This window comes from Misgurnus anguillicaudatus, chromosome 3, assembly GCF_027580225.2.
Source record: "Misgurnus anguillicaudatus chromosome 3, ASM2758022v2, whole genome shotgun sequence".
Taxonomy (NCBI): Eukaryota; Metazoa; Chordata; class Actinopteri; order Cypriniformes; family Cobitidae; genus Misgurnus; species Misgurnus anguillicaudatus.
In genome coordinates, this window is record NC_073339.2 from 23,396,499 (window position 1) to 23,418,129 (window position 21,631).

A 21,631-nucleotide genomic window follows, 5' to 3' on the forward strand; every position below is an offset into this window, starting at 1 on the left:
TATTTTTAGCATACTGTCTTTTAACATTGACATCGGAGGTTGAAATTGTCACGTTTTTAAACTCCTGTCATTTTTTATAACCGCAGACCCAACAGACAATCGTAGACCTGAATAAATCTGCTTTGTGCTATGATGTGGGGGAGAGAACGTTTCGAGAAAATTGTTGCACTAACAGGTTTGAAATCATTTTAAACCATTGTGCACTAGCTTAGTATATTAGAGCTTGCTTGTTGATCATATTGCATAGCAAAAATACACAACTATGAAACTTTTAAACAATAAAATTTATTATCTTCGAATAGTTCTATGTGTAATGTGTTTTAGGTCACAATGAATAAAATAAAGACTTTTGTTGCTGGTTTCAACCAAGCCAAATAAATGTGAAGTGTCACATTTGTATGTATATATACATTTCATTGGAATACGGGACAGTCATATTCATTAGAATATAAATACACACATTACACAAAATCCTGTTACACTAAAGCCAACAAAATAACACAGCATCTGGCTCATACTGGAACCAGGTACAATGACGTCTATAGACACATGTATGACTTTGCAAATCACAAAAAAGCACATCACACACCCCGGATGTTCAAACATGGTAAATCAGTTGCAGCTACATTCAATTGCAAGTACAACAAAGTGACAAACTTTCTTTGCATAATTATGTCTGGTCACCCCTATCTAATCAATGTAGCTAGTTAAGGCGATTACAAGATTAAATATTTTTTCCACGTTCCTTGTTTTCCTGCTCATCGTAATATTGCACTATAAATATGAAAAATACATTTTCCACATATGTCACAGTTAAAGGTATTTTGTAGATGGGAAGCACATCACTTGTTATATTGACATATTTATGGAACAGCGTATAACTGTTGAGCTTCATTAGATTTTTATGACAGTACGAAAGGGTTATCTGCACTAATACCGATCATTAGATTTTAAAATAAGTAATGGTATGACACATAAACCTACAACTATGGTTTTTTTAATATCTATATAGGATCAATATCGGATATACTGTAATCATTTAGTTACATTTTTAAAAATCTGGACCAGACTGTATCCAGGTTCAGAGAAATTAATAATAATAGTTCTCTGGCTCTTATCACAGTATATGGACATTTTAAGAATGGAGAGTCACACAGGTTTTGTACGTACCAACAGGAGTTGAAGAGCTTCTCGGGTAACACCAACAAGTTTTTGGATAAAAGCATCTGCTAAATGCCTAAATTTAAATGTTATCCTGCTTTTACCCAAACCACCAGAATCACTGCTGTTGTTGTTTCTGTTCTAACTTAATTTTCAATAGTTTCATTTCATATCCCATTCCCCTCTGAAAGCAGTGATGAAAAATCCAACATACAAGTGACGGGGCATGAAATAAATAGATAAAGATTTCATACTGAGCAAAACACTGTCCTTCACATTATGGAAGAGAGATGACCTCCACGGATTGTTTTCAGGATTGGCCTTTATTCACTTTCATGACTTGGCGACTCTGGGCTGGAGTCTTCGTCTTCTTCGGTCAAGGTTTCTTTCCTGGTGAAGGTAGCAGCTAAAGTGACACTTAGTCTTGGTTTGACAGGGGCCATTTCATGTAGCCCAATAATGTTCCTGTTCACCAGTGTGGTCTTGTCCATTATCTCGGCACTGTGCTTGGCCACCACTGCATCCAAGAAATCATATTTAGCTGATAAAGTGCCACTCTCAAACAGGTACTTAAAAAGGTATGAGAAGGCCACATTGCTTAGGAATGAGGCCAGCATTGAAATTGTCTTAAAGGGAAACCTCTGCATCACTAGATATTCCACTTCATGGGTCACATGGTGGACCTTCTCCTCAATGGTCCATCCAGGGTAGTAGATGAATGGAGGCAGTTTTAGATAAGGCTCCCCTCCACCAACACGCAGGATCAATCCAAAAATATATCCAGCAACTGAGCCGTATGTGTTCGTCCCACGAATAAAGAGAACACTGAGAAGTTGAGGGAAGATGATGACATAGACCAGGTCAGAGCTCAGGTACCATAAACCATAAACGCTACCAGTCAGGAGAGCCATGGCTGTTGCAAGAGCTCCAAACACAAAAATAGTGATCCGCATGACCCACACAATCTCACGGTCAGAAGCCTGAAGTGAATCAAAAGGAGATTTTGTGAAAAAAATGTAAGAAAATAACTTTGGAAATTTGGAGTCTGCTTTTATTGAAAATGTGGGTTTATAGTTCATTCTTTTGCAGTTTCTTATGCAGACTTTTTCACACGATTTTTGGTCTTATATTAAACTGGACTGGCTCTTACCGTCTGGCGAAAAGCAAGCTGGTAGATGTTTCTAGCAAACATGGAGCTGGCTGACAGGATGGATGAGTCAGCAGATGACATCACTGCAGCAGAAACTGCCCCCAGACCAAAAAAGGAGATGTAGGTGGGGCACAGGTGCTGTAACACGATTGGTAAGATCATGTCAGCCTGGTCCTTTTCCATGGGAGGCTTGGGTCCATAGGATGTCTGGTTCCAGTCTGTGGAGTTAAACACGCTTACTTCACACTTTAGAATTTAAAACACTATTAGATTTTGTATTCTGTCATAAATGAAAACATAGAAGAAACACATAATTTTGAATAGCATTCAATTACAAATTCTTTTTACTTGCAATCCAAAAGCAACAAGTCAGTGCTTGATTGGAGAGATAGTCCCAATATATAAGGTAATAAGTAACTGGCTGTGACTTTGATGCTGAGAATCGGTTGATTAAATCTAGTTGCTGTGTGCCTCATGTAATATTTACAAGGTTCACATCGTTAAATAGATAATCTGTCAATAATGTATGAGGGAGACCAGCTGTTGTTATTTACTGATTTCTTTAGTGATCTGAAAATATGGTTTTCACCAGGGCTGATACAGCATGTGGAACACATCACAACAGTTACTCCAATTAAAAGAAACAGTGATTTGATCATTAAAATTACTGTTAGTATTCAAATGCTCAATGGGAAAGTTGGTTTTAGGGTTTAGGACAGATCATGAGTTATCTACTTAAACAAATTCTCATTATAGGTGCATATTTATGATTTGGTTAAGGAGTTAATAATTTTTGTACCGAGTGTTAAGTATAGTACATATTAAAATGCATGCTACATGTAAACTATTGGCAAGTTAAAGGTTAAACGTGAACCTGCTGAACCAGCGATGTGCAGCATTTAAAGTTAAACCGAGAAATCATGAATTTTACTTTAATTTAAATTAAGGATCAAAATTAGGGAAGTAAAATTAAATAGAATACATTCATTCAACTGACACATTTACATACACAACCTTTTGTCAGAATCCTGCCGGATCCTGTTGGTATTTTAATCTAGTTTAGCATGGCAGGGTTCTGACAGTACATATGTTCTATGTGGGAAATGGGTGGTTGTAGTATTGGTTTATTCCGACCACGCATTTCCCGGGTCTCGTCACTTTTTCCCTGATCCCTTACTCGTGATTATTTTCAGGTGTATGTAATTTACTTTCTCCCTATTTAAGAGTCCTTGTGTTTGTTGTCCAGTGCACGTTCGTCTTGTCCCATGCCTTGTCAAATATCCTGTCGGTTCCTGTGAGTATTTTGTTGATCCAGTCTTTGCTTGTTTTCTGTTTTGAATAGCTTATTGTTAGTTTTGTTAAAGTTTAGTGTCAGTTTAGTGTCCTGTTTTCCCAGTCTTGTTTTGCCCCCTCGTGGGTTTTGTTTTCCTATTTTCTCCCTTGTGTGTAAATAAATCTCTTGTTTTACGTCCGCATCTGGGTTCGTGTCTTGTGTTACCCAAAATTCCTGACAGAACGAACGTGCCAGAAAAGAACCCAGCGGACATGTACACCGGTACTCGCCTGGCGAGACGGGGAAAGGGTTGCCGCCCCGCATACGAGTCGGGTTACGAGTCTTATGACCCGCTCGTATGCGGACCCGTAGCCAACGTCAGGTGGAACCCGACCCGAACCGCCGAACCCCATCGACTCCCGCCCATCCGGGAGGGAAGGACCGTTGGGATGTGGGGGTTCGGCGACCCTGAACTCTCTCCTCCGGCTCCAGAGAGCCGCTCCCCACCTCTGTCCCTTCGAGGGAAGCGTGAGAGGAGGATCTCCTGGGAGTCGTCGTCCGGGGGGTCCTCCTCCGACTTAAGAGCTCCACCACACCCTCTATCTGCTCCGCGACCCCGAAGGAAGAACAGGAGGAAGGGGGAGATTGTTCAGCCACCAGAACGCCCAGAGCCGCCAGAGCGCGCAGAGCCGCCGACGCGGCCGCCAGAGCGCGCAGAGCCGCCGACGCGGCCGCCAGAGCGCGCAGAGCCGCCGACGCGGCCGCCAGAGCGCGCAGAGCCGCCGACGCGGCCGCCAGAGCGCGCAGAGCCGCCGACGCGGCCGCCAGAGCGCGCAGAGCCGCCGACGCGGCCGCCAGAGCGCGCAGAGCCGCCGACGCGGCCGCCAGAGCGCGCAGAGCCGCCGACGCGGCCGCCAGAGCGCGCAGAGCCGCCGACGCGGCCGCCAGAGCGCGCAGAGCCGCCGACGCGACCGCCAGAGCGCACAGAGCCGTCGACCCTGCCGCCAGAACGCCCAGAGCCGTCGACCAAGCCGCCAGAGCGCACAGAGGCGTATACTCAGACGTCAGCGCAACCCCAGCCATGTGCGCAGTCAGCACAACCCCAGCAGTGTGCGCATTCAGCGCAATCCCAGCCTTGTGCGCAGCCAGCGCAACCTCAGCCTTGTGCGCAGCCAGCGCAACCCCAGCCGTGCGCGCAGCCAGCGCAACCCCAGCCGTGGGCGCAGTCAGCGCAACCCCAGCCGTGGGCGCAGTCAGCGCAACCCCAGCCGTGGGCGCAGCCAGCGCAACCCCAGCCGTGGGCGCAGCCAGCGCCACCCCAGCCAGATTTTGCCATTGTTGGCCATGAACATCCCTGGACTCTCCCAAAGTCCACCCAGACTCTTTCCCCACCCTCCCACCCTGGACCACCCCCTATGAACTTTTGTGTTCCCCCACCCCCCCTCCCTTGTTTATTATTTTTATTGTCCCATCCCAATCCAGTCATTGTTATGTCTTGTTTGCCCCTAATGTTATTTGTTATGTTTTCATGGTTCATGTCGTGTATGCAGTCCGTCTTGTCCCATGTTTAGTGTTCCCCCTTCGAAGGCGTCTAGTAGCCGCCTTTTGGAGGGGGGCGTACTGTCAGAATCCTGCCGGATTCTGTTGGTATTTTAATCTAGTTTAGCATGGCAGGGTTCTGACAGTACATATGTTCTATGTGGGAAATGGGTGGTTGTAGTATTGGTTTATTCCGACCACGCATTTCCCGGGTCTCGTCACTTTTTCCCCGATCCCTTACTCGTGATTATTTTCAGGTGTATGTAATTTACTTTCTCCCTATTTAAGAGTCCTTGTGTTTGTTGTCCAGTGCACGTTCGTCTTGTCCCATGCCTTGTCACCTTTCCTGTTGGTTCCTGTGAGTATTTTGTTGATCCAGTCTTTGCTTGTTTTCTGTTTTGAATAGCTTATTGTTAGTTTTGTTAAAGTTTAGTGTCAGTTTAGTGTCCTGTTTTCCCAGTCTTGTTTTGCCCCCTCGTGGGTTTTGTTTTCCTATTTTCTCCCTTGTGTGTAAATAAATCTCTTGTTTTACGTCCGCATCTGGGTTCGTGTCTTGTGTTACCCAAAATTCCTGACACCTTTGATGTATTTATAGAAAAAAGTATTTATTCAAAAACATTGATTTAAGGCAATCTAAATTTAATTTCTATTATGTATCTATATTTCATTCTGGACCAGGGCAGAAGACCAATTTATTTCCCTGTATGCTGTTGGATGTGTTAAACCACACACCCCTAACTGAACATGAATTGTGATCTGCAGACTGTACCTGTGGATGCCCCGATGGCTCCAATCAGAACTGAGGGAACAGCCATAATGATGCAGCCAAAGGCAGCCAGGAAGGATAGGACTTGAGCATAGGTAGCTGAAGAGGCAGAAAGAACCCGTTGAAAATAAACCTGCCAGGGAATCCCCCCCAACATCTAGAAACAGAAACGCCAATGTGAATACAGACACAGAATAATATTGACAGATAACATCAAGAATGCATTAAATTAAATCAAGAAAAAAAATCACTAATGCAAACATAATAAATCTAGGTGACATGATTGCACACCTAGTTTCTTTCTTATTTAGCTTTAACCCCTACCAATGATTGCATTGTTAGGTGGAAGACAATCTTCTGTTCTCCAACTTTCCATCCTGTCCACTCACCAGAAGACAAAAGTTGTCAGCCCACATCCATTTGTCTGCGCTCTCTATCTTCCCAAGCCACCCAGTCTGATTAACATAGAGTTGCTTCACTGCTGTCACTCCGATGTCAGACACCGCAGGGTTTGAGAGAGCAAAAGGGACGCTCAGCCACTGAAGAGAAAACAAATTTTCCCTTTTATTACTTCATAGTAGGCGATCTATAACATTTTCAAACTCTGCTATTTAATTATTATGTGATGAGTGCAAAGCAGTCTTTTTGTGAATGATCTTTTTTATCTAGACAAAGTAAATATTTTATGTAATATTCAATATAAATGTTTAATATTTTTATTAAAACAAAAATAGCAGTACACTTAATTACTTATTAAAACCTAATACAAGGGGATTTTATTATTTATTTTCTATTGTTATTGCATTGTATCTGTAAAGGGCATCTGATAAGCTTTCAAAACTTAAAAGAACACAGCCACCCTTTTATCAAAGGCTGTTACAGTGTGTGCTGCTGAAGAAATGCAGGTATGAATGAATTATGGGGGAAATTACGTCACTGCATCAATAACTTCATCATGTCGCTCTGTGAAACCTTACCAGTCCTAAAAAGATGCAAAAGAGCTGCACAACATCAGTGTAGGCCACTGAGTAGAGACCGCCCACCAGCGTGTAGAAAATGGCAATAAGAGCCGAAATGATCACAGACATATTGATGTCAATGTCAATGATTACACTCAGCGTAGCCCCTGTTATACAGAGAAACTGTACTTTATTTACTGATACTTTATTATACTTCTTTTTTTTATATTTTATTGCAGTATTCAAAAGTGTTACATTATAAATGTCATTTTACAGTAAATTTTACATTTATATCACTATCTACACACTATCTATCTGTTTTGCTTTTCTTACCAAGGGCAGATAAGATGGCGGCTGACCAGAATATTTCCCCCATTAGTGCAGGGATGAACAGCAGTCCTCCCATTCTTTTGCCGTACAGTTGCTGAAAAGGGTCAATCATGGTGACGTAACCCCGGGAGCGCATGGGTTTGGCAAAGAAAAGGCCACCTTTATAAAGAAATTGTTAAATGGACACTTCTATGTTACTAGTCTTTTTATTTTAATTTTGTAAGCCAATTTATTTAAGTTAAAGACATAAACAACATACCCAAAACAAGGCTGAGTGCATATCCAAATGGAGCCTGAGCCCATGCCAAGCCATACCCGGGTAGATAGACATACTCTGCTGTGCCGTTGATATAACCCCCTCCGACCCAAGTTGCTAGAATTACAGAAAATAGCAGCTGACGAACTTTAGGAGTTTGGCTTTTGAAAATGGCCTTCATGAAAATTATTGATTTATATTACAAAAAGCATAATACACTGTAAAAATCAGTTGCTGTTTCAACCCATGGATGGGTAAAATATGAAAAACACAACCGCTGGGCAAATTAACCTTCAAAATCTCCATATTTGACCCAACCATGGATTACAACAACTCAGAATTTTGGGTTGAAACAAACCGGCGTATGTTAATTTAAACACAACGGTTAGGTTTGACAATATTTTACCAAAGCACGGGTTGAAAGAACCCAGCAATTTGTTAATGTAGGTATTCATTTGAAGAAAAATTATAATAAACCAAACAACAGCTCCTTTATTATAAAAAAATAAGAAATATCCTAGTGTAATTATAACGTATGTGGAAATATACCCAGATAGCAAAACATTCTGGGCCAAATTTGGCTTACTTTAGGCACTTCAGGCTTAATTCTCGCTGTTTTTGTAACACCTTTGTGTGAAAAGGCATTTGGCTGAGTTGTGGCAGGACGCTAGCAAACCAAAAGCAAAATGCACCTTTTTGGCTGAGTTCTGGTTTGAGTTTGGTCCACCACAAAAAGGAAAATATTTGGCTGAGATCTGGCTGAGTTTTGGTTGGCCAAAGAATGAATAAATACTTAAATAGGTTTTTGTCATGAAGGCATGTAAAACGAGATATTAAAAACAAACAAACAACAGTATTTAATTAATTTAAGCATTTAAAGTATTTAATCTTGAAGGCAATAATAAAACATATCTTTGTTGAAAAAAGTAAGACAAAGAAAAAATGTATAATTTTGATGGACAGTTAATGCAAGGTGTCAATGTGCAGTATATAATTACATGATTTCAAAATTTAAAAAAAATGAAAAATTATACAGTCTGGACTATTATACATAAGACTTTAAAAAACTTAAAGGGGGTTTTAGTTCATGACTGAATGGATCTTTTGAGTATGTGAGTGGGTTTTTAGCCTTAGTCCTTTTAGTTTGCTTTTTCTAAGCAGGTATCTTTTATAAATAAATAAGATTTTTGACTTTACATTAAATTGCATTAACAACAATATATGGAGTCCTAATAACTCCATATATGGAGTTAGTCTAGACAAATTCTGAAAGTGAATTTGTGACATTAAATGAGCTTTTTTTGAGTGTATTATTTAAAATGCTTGTGTTATTTTCAACCCAGCGTTGGGTCAAAAAGGCAGAGCCTGGGTTGAAAATAACCCAGGATGTTTAGTGTATTGTTATTTCCACAAATTCACTTTTAGAATTTGTCTAGACTAACTCCACATCTATCTACATTAGGCTAAATTTAGAAGTTAATTGTTTAATTTTTAAGGTCTAGTTGTCTCACAATTATTTACTTTGTAGCCTATGTCACTTTAGTCTCATATTCTCAATAACACCTCGCAATGTTTAAAATTTAAAATACAGACATTATATTTTGTTTTAAGCTGAATCCAATAGTTTTACAAAACGAAAACAACGATGTTGTATCACGTACAAAAAACACATTTCCTATTCAGTTCCTTACAGTTTAACTCACCGGTCATGGTAAATGCGCCAACAAATAATCCAATATCCCTTCCGCCGACCATAATGGTCTCGCTTCGATCGGTTCCTTCAAGCACGCCGGAATTCTTGTTTTTCCATGCAGCCCAAATTCCCACAAAAAGGATCAGCAGGTAGAAAATGACAATTGCCACCAATCCTTCCACATGGATGTTCATCTTTTTCTGCTAAAGTTGTTGTATCTCTAAAGAAACTAAATTCATTGAGACCTACACTGCAAAAATGAGAAAGATAAAATAGGCGTATATGAAAATAAATATAGGATTAGCTGTCAAATAGCGACAGTTCAAATAATTTCTAAACTTATGAAAACACAATGATGCTTTACTCTAAACTAAAAGAAACAGGCTACATCAAATTATGTATCCCTGAGTCGGTGGGCTATTTTTTCCAAGCAGTTTTTAAAACCATGCTCAGGTCAGAGAGTTTGGTTTTATTTACTTAGGTTGTCTAATGAAATAAACTATTTCACATAGGCTAATTAGAAAAGTGAATTACCTTTGTGAATCAAACGGACGCAGAACTGCCACCAACGGTACACAGAGCCTCAGGAGAGGAACGGCAGAGCATTTCAGAGTGAGCCAAAGTTACTGTGAATTTTATAAGAGCAGGTTTCGTCAGCGGGTTTATGAACGTCAGAGAAATGTGAATGGGGGGGCTATTTGTGAATAAAGATGTCAGGTCGTGCAAATGAGCAACGCGTCACTATCAAGTTAACTGAAAATAGCGAGACGGGGGATTACAGCTATCAATCAAGAGCAGTCAAATATGCCGGTTCAATTCATGTTTTACGCGAGTGCCGTTTTATGACTGTCACAGTCAATTTAAGCACAAGCAAAACCAATAAATCAGTTTATGTCTCGGGCATCAGCAGAGAAACAGGTTGAAGGCGCTGTCCATGGTGCTGAGGACCAAACCAGCTCTCAGAACGCGAAGTGTTTTCCTAGACCCCACCCAAACCGAATATTTAATGTAAGTAACAGTTAGCCTATGCACAAACGGCGATTAATAGTGAAGGTCAACAGTACTAAGAAAGCAAAATTTAGTGCAAGGAACACTGCTGTAATAAAAATAGTACGTTAAAAATACGTGTTGTGAACTACATTCTTTAGGGAATCTTATTTAAAAAACAAGAGATAACTTACTTTTAAATGCGAGTGTGAATGTGTCTGCGTTTGGGGTGCACTACGATTGGATGACCATCTGCTGGGTGTACTTCCTGTGGCCCAAGATACTGAGATAGACCGCAGCCATCCGAGACCCATTGGACGAGGGGAGTTGCAGAGAACGGATCCACTTTTTGCGGTGGGATATACATTTGAAGAGCATTGAGAGCTTCATTATAGGGACTGACCCAGATTTTACAGACATATTTCACCTGAGAACTTTTTGAACGGTAATTACACTTCTACAAGTTTGACGCTTAATGAAATGAGGTGATTTCAGATGTAAACAGCACTTTGGCAACAATATTATGTATTTCTTTAGTTAAAAAATGCCAGGTGGGTTGTTTTAAAGATAGAATGCAACTCCTAAAATATTTATGGGAAATAAGCCCAATATTCATATTTCACCAAGACTAATTTAACTGGTAACATTTTGTCAAGTGAGTCCCAATTATAAGCAGATTGAACAGTGCATATGTACAGATGTTGAAGTTATTTGTAGTTTAAACTAGACATTTAGGATACCTTTCTTGAATTGTTTTAAGTATATCAAAAATCACCAGTTTTCTTTTTAAAAGATCTCTTAGGGGTTGGTGCATGGAAACAGTCATGGTGTGAGGTTTTGCTCAGCTAATGAGCTTCCACATCTGTTTCGTGTTCTTTGAAGTTTGTCACCGCGTGAGATCCAGTTTTTCATAGATAAACTGACAGAGCATTTGACATGACAAAAATAATAACAATTAAATGCATGTAATCAAACAAAATATATAGGCCTATGGATAACAAACATCAATTATATATCCTATACATGCAACAATTGTATGCGACACGATTTGTTTGTGGAGGAAACACAGAATAAACTTGTGTCTAACTATTGTTATTTAGTCAAGTAAGCAAATAAATATTGTTTAACCTCTCCTATTGTTATTTCATATGAGTAGTCAACTGTTTAAACCTGTTGTGGCATTAAATGCGGATTGAAAAGGTCAGAGTAGACTGCTGCTTCCATCTAGTGGTAGAAGGTGAAAATGAAACTGTTACTATCCTCAAATCAGTCACTGAGACCTTGTCCATATGTTATGTTGAAAATATACTTCTAGGCAGGAAGAAAACAATGCACTTTTATTTACATTACAGTGAAATAGGACTATGACAATAGCAGTGGGGGACCGCGACCTTAGTGAGGATGTGAAGAGAGCATTGTGATGTCTTTTTGTAAATCGGCAGCAGTTAAGAATTTACATATTTTACTATACCATACATACAGTTCCAAACATACAGTTTTGCTTGATCTTCAGTTAAAAAATAAAACAATAACACAATTGTAGTAGTGGTGACCAAAGCAGCTATAAACTATAGGTATGAAAGTTATCTGTGTGACATAATTTACTGTAGAAATACTAACAATTTGTATGAAAACAGACTGTTATTTTATTATAAATTTTATGTAATTGCATCATTTACTTTCTAACACGCATAGCCCAATTCATAAACTTACATCAATTTGCACTTAATTTAAAGATGGCTACACCCCACTTTAAAGGCCTAGAACCGCCTCTGCCGGCCACAGTCACATTTGTGTCGTTACAGTCACATTTGTATGTTGTATAAACAACTACATTTACTTATAGGCCTACTACTAAACAAAATAATTACAAATCATCATTACATGCATAATTAAACCTATAATTAGTGTTGGGAACGTTCAAGCTGGATGTATGAATCCATCAAAAATAAATGGTCTGTGATTAAAAGAGGCAATGCCATACTTCACAACAGTAGCTTATAAATGACTGTGCTGATGTTTAGATCTTAATAAACAAGGACATTTGATTTTCCACAACTTGGTCATCACAGCCATTGTTAAGCCTCTGCACAGCAGCTGTTCTTGACACCCAAAGAACTCTGACCAGACTAGCTACTTATAAAAATAAGCTTTTAAGTGTGCCACACACTCTAGGTCAACTATCTATAATAGTACAGTCCTGTATATGAATACAGTGATCTGTTTTCTATTAATGTGATTCTATTAATTGTATGGTCAGTTAACCAATGAGAAACAAACCAGTTCTTCATATAGAGAACAAACTCATTATTGTCTGTTTATTCTGTAAACATTCTACTACAATACCCCTTAACAATCAATGAAAATAAGAAGAAAAAACATTTGCTAAATACTTCTCAAAAGTAAACAAAAAGGAATATTTTCCTTCTAAATGACTGAGGTGTCATTTTCTGCACCAATAAACACTTTGCCTATAAACAACATTAGTAATATGGCTACTGATAATATGCTTTGACTAGATTTACATTTTAGAGCAATAAAAAACATTCTATCTGTAGTTATATAATGAATAGTCACTGGGCCTTTGCTACTGAAAATCTTATATTTTAAGATGTCTGATGAAGTTAAAAATATGAACTGTGACAGATGCCAGGGAAAAATGAGTGTTTTAGAATAAAAATAAATATATACAATTCAAAATCTTAAAGTTGTGGAATTTTAACATGGAATTTTTACAACCTGTAGGTCCCATTCAGACCTAGTATAACAGCTCAGGTGATTACAAATTATCAGCACAAAATACAGGTGTAAATGGAGTACAAAACAATAGTTTTTTCTTAATCCTGTGTTGTCTGGCTCCTCCAATGCAGCTGGTAACCTTTCTGTTTTTAGGAGGGTCTTACGTTTTCATTGCTCTGATTTGATCTGTTAAATGGGATAATCAAAGGGTTGTGTATGAGAAAATAAACATAAAAACATTAAATAAAGGTTTACCTAAATAAATAAATAACATTTGAGGTAAAGGTAGAGGAGAATAGATGTTTGTGAACGTCTCGGTTACGTATGTAACCCTCGTTCCCTGAAGGAGGGAACGGAGACGTCACGTCGTGACCGACGAATTGGGAACTCGCTTAGAGAGACCAATCTGCTTCGAATACTACTAAAACGCCAATGAACTTGGCATTGAGATATTTGCATAATGCTGGCGCCGCCCCGCCAGGTGCGTATATAAGCCCCAGGTGCAAATATAGAAATCAGCTTCTTTTTCGCTGAGAAAGCCGGAAAGTGTGACCGGCCGATAAACAGCAGGGAGCAGCCCTGTGGCGACGGGACGTGACGTCTCCGTTCCCTCCTTCACGGAACGAGGGTTACATACGTAACCGAGACGTTCCCTTTCAGTCGGTCACTACGACGTCACGTCATGACCGACGAATTGGGAATCCCTACCAAAACGCCACTGAGGGCTGACCTCTTCCAGTGTCTGCGTAAAGCCCTCCGATTCCACTTAAGGATAAGGAGAATTAGGTTTTAAGGCAGAAGGCCGGGCACTAGATGTTCCTTTAACCCACAGTAGTGCCAGCGACTGGGAAGCGCCCTATCTGAGCGGTATAGGGACGCTGCGGAAGCCACCGCCCCGTTAAGGGCTATTGGTGGGCGAAAGTCAACCGTAGTTGAGGTATAAATGACAGCCGTGGCTGTGTAAGCAAAGCAGTGCTCTGCTGAGGGAAACGTGGGCTAGTAGGATTAACCCCACGGAAAAATACTCACAAAGGAACCCGGTGGGACGCAATGTGGATGCCCGAGCCAAACACAGGTTTGCGAGGATACAGCTAGTGAGAGGCTGGCAGCAGATGCTCCGCAACATCAGGCTGCCAAGGCAGCGGAGGAAGGCAAAACAAATTATTACGCGTTTTTGCCACGATGGCCTTCCATACTGACCTCAGTTTGGAGCAGCAGTCGGAGGCTGCAAGCCGACCTGCGAGCCTGTTCTCTGTGCTTCCCCTAACGAGGAAAGAACACGAGAGGAGACAGGCTCGACACGAACACTGTAAAATCTAGTGAACGTATTAGGTGTCGCCCAACCAGCAGCTCTGCAGATGTCTGTTAGCGAGGAACCACGAGCGAGTGCCCAAGATGAGGCAACACTTCTAGTAGAGTGAGCTCTCAAATTAAATGGACAAGGAATGCCCTGCAGATTATAAGCAAGGGCGATAGTATCAACTATCCAATGAGACATCCTCTGCTTAGTGACAGCTTTCCCTCTCTGCTGACCACCATAACAAACAAAGAGCTGATCTGAGGTCCTAAGGCTTTGTGTGCGATCCACGTAGATGCGTAACGCTCGTACGGGGCATAATAAAGCCATGGTCGGGTCTGCCGTCTCCGCGGGCAGAGCTTGTAGGCTCACCACTTGATCTCTGAAGGGAGTGGTGGGCACTTTGGGCACGTAGCCTGGTCTGGGTCTCAATGTAACACTCGAGACAGCAGGGCCAAACTGAAGGCACGAATCGTCGATAGAGAATGCATGAAGGTCACCTACCCTCTTAACAGAGGCCAATGCGAGTAGGGTCAGAGTTTTCATTGATAAAAACTTCAGACTCACAGACTGCAAAGGCTCGAATGGGTTTCCCTGCAGGGCTTTCAGCACCATGGACAGGTCCCAAGGAGGAATAGAGGGAGGGCGCGAGGGGTTTAGCCTACGAGCGCCTCTTAAAAACCTAATAACTAAGTCGTGCTGGCCGACTGATCTGCCGTTAATAAGTGAGTGATGAGCAGAAATAGCAGCGATATCAACTTTAATGGTGGAGGGTGACAGCCTACCATCTAACCGGTGTTGAAGGTATGAAAGCACAACATTAATGGGGCATTCTCGAGGGTCCTCGCGTTGCGAAGAGCACCAATCGACGAAAAGGTTCCACATAAGCGCGTAAGCCCGTCTTGTGGACGGAGCTCGAGCAGCGGCGATGGTGTTAGATATCGCTTGCGATAAATCACCTAAACCTTGTGCGCGCTCAACGACCATACGTGGAGATCCCACAGGTCGGGGCGCGGGTGCCATAATGTGCCCCCTCCTTGAGAAAGAAGGTCCTTCCTCAGGGGAATCCGCCAGGGAGGGGCTGTCGCGAGGAGCATTAGTTCTGGAAACCAATTCCTGGTCGTCCAGTAAGGAGCGACCAGAAGAAGGCTCTCCTCGTCCTGCCTGACTTTGCACAGCGTCTGTGCGATTAAACTCACTGGTGGAAACGCGTATTTGCGCATCCCCCGCGGCCAGCTGTGTGTCAGCGCATCCACGCCGAGGCTGCCCTCGGTTAGTGAATAAAACAGGCGACAGTGGGTATCGTCTGGCGACGCAAACAGATCTATCTGCGCACGACCAAACTTCTTCCAAATTAGCTGTACCGTCTGGGGGTGGAGTCGCCATTCTCCGGGGCGCGCAGCTCGGGAAAGCGTGTCTGCCGCTGTATTGAGCGAACCCGGAATATGAATGGCACGAAGGGACCTCAGATGCTTCTGACTCCAAAGGAGGAGATGACGGGCGAGATGCAACATGTGACGAGAGCGCAAACCGCCTTGACGGTTGATATACGCAACGGTCGCAGTGTTGTCGGTGCGTACTAGTACATCCTTCCCTCGCAGCTCCGTAGCAAAGCGTACGAGTCCCAGATATACAGCCCACAACTCGCGGCAATTGATATGCCAGTGCAGCTGGGGTGCTGTCCACACCCCCGAAGCTGCAAGCCCGTTGTACGTGGCTCCCCACCCCGTGTTGGATGCATCTGTGTGTACAACAGCATGCCAATAAATCTGTCTCATGGACACCCCTGCTCTTAGAAACGCAGGGTCTAACCACGGGGTGAATGTTAGACGACACGCAGGTGTAATGGTTACACGGTGAATGCCGGCGCGCCACGCTCTCCTCGGGACTCGATCGTGAAGCCAACGCTGAAGCGGTCTCATATGGAGCAGCCCGAGCGGTGAGCTTCTGAAATTGTTTCAGAGGGACCGCATTCTTCCCTCGGAAAGAACCAAGGCAAGTCAGAATTGATTGGACGCGCGCTTCTGTTAAACGTGCTGATAAATCGATCGAGTCCAGTTCCATCCCGAGAAAAGAGATCCTCTGTTGACCCGAAGACCCAGACGGGCGAGATGCCGAAGCGTTAAGTCTCTGTGCTCGCAAAGCGTCCGTCGAGAATGCGCTATTATAAGCCAATCGTCGAGGTAAGCCAAAATGCGAACACCGCTCTCTCTCAGGGGCTTTAACGCCGCCTCCACTACTTTCGTAAATACACGGGGAGAGAGAGACAGCCCGAACGGTAGTACTTTGTATTGGTATGCCCGCCCCTCGAACGCAAAGCGCAGAAACGGTCTGTGGTGAGGGAGAATGGACACATGAAAGTACGCGTCTTTCAGATCTATTGCTGCAAACCAATCTTGGGGGCGTATTGACTGAAATATCAGTTTCGGCGTTATCATTCTGAAGGATCGTTTTTGGAGAGATCGGTTCAGAACGCGCAAATCCAAGATCGGTCGTAACCCACCGCCCTTCTTTGGAACTATGAAATACGGGCTGTAAAACCCCGAGCTCATCTCGGTTGGAGGGACCGGTTCGATCGCGTCCTTTGCCAGGAGGACATCGAGTTCTGCACGCAGTACATGTGCATCGGACGCTTTCACTGTAGTGAAACGAATGCCCGAGAATTTGGGTGTGTGCCGGTTGAATTGTATTTCGTAACCGAGGCGGATTGTGCGTAATACCCATCGAGACGGACTGGTAAGCTGAAGCCAAGCTTCCAGGGACCGTGCGAGGGGAATTAACGGCACAACCGGAGAGCTCGCGGTGGGGCAGACGAGCGGAACAGGTGAGACTGCCGGTGCGCGCGCCGTAAGAGCGCACGCAACTACAGTGTGTGTGTGTGTTGTGACACTGACCTGAGACCGCTGAGGGTGCTGGTGGTCCGGTCTCCGCAGTGGAGAGCTCGGACTCCTCAGAACCCCCGCTGGCAATGGAGGAGAGGGAGGATGAGCAGATGAATGCCCGCTCACGGCTCTCTCGATCCTCTGAAGACCTGGAGAAGGAATAGGAATGCACTCTTTTTGTGGTTTTGTGGGTGCCGGCTGAGAAGCCGGCGGAACAGAAACAAAACGAAACCAAAGATTTCACCACCTCCCGAAGAGTGATCCCATCCGAATCCAGGTCGCCCGTCTCAGGGCGCTTAGATCCCCGTTTGCGACCACGGGAAGCGGGTGGAGCGGGCGGGGCGGGCTGTCGACGGCTGTTCCCCCTCCGTTGTCTGGATGACTTCCTAGGGGGGGGGGGGCGGAGGCAGCCGCCGCAGGGCGCCCTCGGCGAGGAGCAGACTGGGCAGCCGGTGCTGGTGGACGAGAGGCAGGCCTCTTGCGCCGGGGCATGATCTTGGAGATCGCTTCAGTCTGCTTCTGAGCGGCGGTGAATTGCTGTGCAAAAGACTCCACAGACTCGCCGAATAGGCCAGTCTGTGACACTGGAGCGTCCAGAAACTTGTTCTTGTCCGCTTCCGTCATGTCCGCCAGACACAGCCATAGGTGGCGTTCTTGGACCACGAGTGTAGACATCGCACGACCAATCGCCTGCGCCGTCACCTTCGTAGCGCGGAGAGCCAAATCAGTGGCAGCCCGGAGCTCCGAGAAGACGGGTGAGTCGTGTCCTCCCTCATGCAGATCTCGTAAGGCCTTCGCTTGATGGACCTGCAGCAAAGCCATTGCATGCAGAGCCGAAGCCGCCTCTCCACAAGCCTGATGGGCAGCGCCCGTTAAACCGGACGACTGTCTACAAGCCCGAGAGGGAAGGGTTGGGCGGTCCTTCCAGGAGGCAGCGGTGGTCGGACACAGCTGCATCGCGACGCCGCGCTCTACAGGGGGATCCCCGTATAACCCTTAGCGGCTCCGTTGGTGAGGGAGGTGAGGGGGGAGGGCTGAATCGGCCGTAACCGGGTAGAGTACGGCGACTTCCAAGTCCGTGACAGCTCCTCGTGCACCTCGGGGAAGAAAGGTACTGGTGGAGAGGGCTGTGAAGCCCGGGCAGCTCCGAAGAACCAATCATCCAGGCGGGACGGTTCGGGCTGTGGGGGGTTAACCCACTCCAACCCTACGGTCTCCGCCGCTCGAGAGAGCACAGCCACCATCTCCGGGTCAAACTCCGGCGTCACAACCCGACCAGAGGGAGGAAGAACGTCGGAGTCAGCTTCAGAAAGAGGGGCTCCACCCTCGGGTGTTGCGGTCGAAGCGGGTCCAGAGGGAGGCGCAACGGATTCTACAGCGCTCGTAGAACACGAGGCTGCAGTCTCCATAGGCACCTCAACCGGCTGAGGACGGGAAGGCTGAGAGCCGGAGGACGAATCCCCCGACCGGCTCAACACAGTTAAATGCAGATCGTCCTTAGAGAGCTTCGCAGCCGCTCCGTGGCGGCGGTCAGAACTCACCGGACGCGGACGCCGTTCCCGTAGAAACGACAACCGCCTGCGTAAATCCAGAAGGGACATCTCCTCGCAATGAGAACATGCACCCCCAGCGAACGCCGCCTCCGCATGCTCGATGCCCAAGCATGAAAGACAGCGCTCGTGACCGTCCTTTGGACCCATGTACTTGCCGCATCCAAGAACACACGGACGAAAAGCCATCCTGAAAAGGACGCTGATCTCCGGATATACGAGAGAGTGGCTGCCTTTAACAAGGCACAAAGCTCTCCGTATCACTCTTTTAGGGAAATTCACTCTTAGATGCTCAGTTGATGATGCGCACAGGGATCAGCAACGCACTCACTAATAACTCAAAACAAAAAAGATGCAGAGTAGTGGAAAACTGCGGCGTCCGCTGTGGTACTGCTTGTCCAACCAACTTCAGCAATCGTTTCCCACCAGAGCAGAGAGTAGCTTCTCAGTAGCAGATACTGCCGGCTTTCGAAGCGATAAAAAGCTGATTTCTATATTTGCACCTGGGGCTTATATACGCACCTGGCGGGGCGGCGCCAGCATTATGCAAATATCTCAATGCCAAGTTCATTGGCGTTTTAGTAGTATTCGAAGCAGATTGGTCTCTCTAAGCGAGTTCCCAATTCGTCGGTCACGACGTGACGTCGTAGTGACCGACTGAAAGGGAACTCTAATTCATACTTAGAAAGCATCATAGACATTTTTTTTGTTAAGATTTTAACACATTATGGGTGGGTTACAGCAAAAAGGATTAGGCCTAAATTTGGTTTTAATTAAAGCTTATTTAATCATTCGGTTGCATCTAAACCTGTTTAAAAGTAATCAGGGTTACATTTCAACTGTCATTTTGATCCAGGTTTAAATTTTACAGTAAAACCAGATTATCTTTAATCCTGTTGCTCATTAGGGATTAACTTTAAACTAGCATATGAGGAGGTCTAAATAATTTTTTTAAAATTAAATGTGTGGCTAAATCATCAGAAACAAACACCACGAGCGTGGTGGCGCTATTCAAAGATGCGTTCATTATAACGTCTCAACAGAGTAAGTTTGGTGGCTCAAAAAGATTATTAACAGCACTGGTGACAGCTACCGATGCTCGTGTGCGCTTCTCCTCAGCCACGCGCGTTCTAGTCAGAAACAGAAGGGAAGTGAATGAACAGACACACGACGGCGCTTCATGACAAATGTGTCAACACATCTTGTATATTATATCAAATTATACAACAGTTCTTTCTGGTTTTCGAATCTGATTGGCTAAGAGCTATACAATATTGTACTGATAAGGGCACAGTAACCGCTTGACCTTTCGTATCATTCCGCCACCTAGTGAATGGAGGTCCTAAACAGGCTCATCTCTGAATGGAAAAACACAGACGCCCTGCTTTTAAACACTCTCCGTGTATTAGTTCACTAGCTCATAAATCAGTCTGTGAATCCCCAATCGGAAGTTATTATTCCGTCAAAGATCAGCGCTCTTGGATGTTACGTTAAACTTAATGGGATTAATGTCTTGTCACATCGTGTGGACGATTAACACTTGGAAAGAGGAATGTAACTTAAACACTCATTTTTTTCTGGAGCTAACGTTATATCTCTTATCAGAACGTGAAAACACAGTGGAACTGCAGGTAAGCACAGCAGCTTTTAAATGTGGACATTGATAATTTATTTAATCGCGACGTGACTATTAAAACATGTTATGAGATATCGCCACTGGTATATTTATAAGCAGCATGCAAAAACATCTCTCGGACACATATAAAAAACAGTTTTATATAGTACTGACAAGAACGAAGTCTAATAATAACCGAGTGCTCGTATCGCGTTAAGATGAAATGGTAAACCAATAGTAACATTATAGAAGTATAGTTATATTAACTTTTACCTCGCGCCAAAACAAAAACAACACAAAAGACACTAAATATGAATAAGAAAACAAGTAATAGTTTCATCATGACACCAAATACTGGTGATTTGATCAAATTTTTGACCAATAGGCAAATATCAGAGCCAGGGAATCCCTGTCAGAGATGTAGCCCAGAGAGGGCGGTGGTCAGCGGGGCGAGTGAACACTGACGTCCGCTCATGCTTTGGTTCTCATACGTACCGAATCTCACTAAGCAAACGTTCAAACAGGCGCTATCTTTACTAATCGACTGTAGATTTAAATATAATACATATATATTCTCGACTGAACTAATCTTAAAACTACACTTTGTGACAAAGAAACTGTAATATTTAAAAACGGCGAATCCGCCCATTGAGTTAATATGAGATTCAAAGCAGCCGAAAGTGTTACCTGTCATTCTGTCCGCCCTCAAATCCGTGGCGGAAGAAGTAGTTCTCAAACAAAGAGGCTTTTAAAATTACTCCGTTGTTGTTTTCTAGTTTTCGTTTTTCAAACGTGTGCCGTCGAACTGTTGTATAAAAGCAATATCGCTCTCGGAGTCGTGTGGTGTAGTTCTGTATCGTCACGGCTGTGATTGCGTCTCTGGCCTAGTCGCAGCCGTGGTGATGTGGAGCTGTGTCGCACTCCTACTCGAGCGATGTTGCTTAAATATCTGAGCTTCGCAATATTTCCTGCCACATTGTCTGTTAATCAATACAATACACTGTTTAATAGAATGTCAAATGTTTTATTTGAATGAGCCCTTTAGATTACCAATATATGTAGGTAGTGATTTATAATAGAAAAATTACATTACCTTTACCTCCATAAACTGTTTATTTCCTAATTGAATGACAACTTCAACATTGTTGCTGTTTAATTACACCGGCAAATTCATCGTGGTGGATAAAATAAATCACAGATTAAGGTTTTAATACAGGTAAAAGTTTCAATCTAAGATTTGTTAATCTTTGTTTAAATTTAAGTGGTGCAACACAACTCAAATGAAAATTAAACTGAGATCAACAAACCCTTGATTAGCTCTGAACTCTGCTTAATTTAATCCTTGTTGGTGCAACTCATTGTATGTGTAATTTTAACACGTGTCATTTTGTATGAATTTTGTGTTAAATAAAACAAGTTGTGTTAAAAGTAACA

At 43.5% G+C, this 21,631-nt stretch overlaps 2 protein-coding genes across 4 annotated transcripts in view; both read right to left on the reverse strand.

The window, feature by feature from the left end:
* Positions 1–258: 258 nt before the first annotated feature.
* Positions 259–11,286, reverse strand: slc5a7a (solute carrier family 5 member 7a). 2 transcript variants are annotated; one of them, XM_055205190.2, is made up of 9 exons: positions 9,662–11,286; positions 9,138–9,372; positions 7,438–7,551; positions 7,182–7,337; positions 6,867–7,015; positions 6,279–6,428; positions 5,893–6,046; positions 2,312–2,529; positions 259–2,141 (listed from the first exon to the last, which is right to left on the reverse strand). In XM_055205190.2, the coding sequence occupies exons 2-9, from the start codon at positions 9,319–9,321 to the stop codon at positions 1,485–1,487; spliced, it is 1,782 nt and encodes a 593-aa protein (XP_055061165.1). In that variant the 5' UTR covers positions 9,322–9,372; positions 9,662–11,286; the 3' UTR covers positions 259–1,484. The 2 variants fall into 2 exon arrangements, with proteins under 2 accessions (XP_055061165.1, XP_055061163.1); XM_055205188.2 differs by having other exon boundaries at positions 9,138–9,377.
* Positions 11,287–11,432: 146 nt separating this feature from the next.
* arl6 (ARF like GTPase 6) overlaps positions 11,433–21,631 on the reverse strand; it is an 85,544-nt gene continuing 75,345 nt past the window's right edge. For both annotated transcript variants that reach the window (XM_073863292.1, XM_073863285.1), the window contains one exon: positions 11,433–13,039. In XM_073863292.1, the coding sequence (XP_073719393.1) occupies positions 13,014–13,039 (26 nt within the window). In that variant the 3' untranslated portion in view covers positions 11,433–13,013. The remainder of the gene's footprint in view (positions 13,040–21,631) is intronic.

Bases quoted from the DNA above. Each gene is read 5' to 3' on its own strand.
- slc5a7a (XM_055205190.2), bottom strand. From the start codon at position 9,321: ATGAACATCCATGTGGAAGGATTGGTGGCAATTGTCATTTTCTACCTG. The intron at 7,552-9,137 runs GTGAGTTAAACT...CTGTAATTCTAG, and splicing joins TGGCGCATTTACCATGACCG to CAACTTGGGTCGGAGGGGGT. The intron at 2,530-5,892 runs GTACAGTCTGCA...TTAACTCCACAG, and splicing joins AGCCATCGGGGCATCCACAG to ACTGGAACCAGACATCCTAT.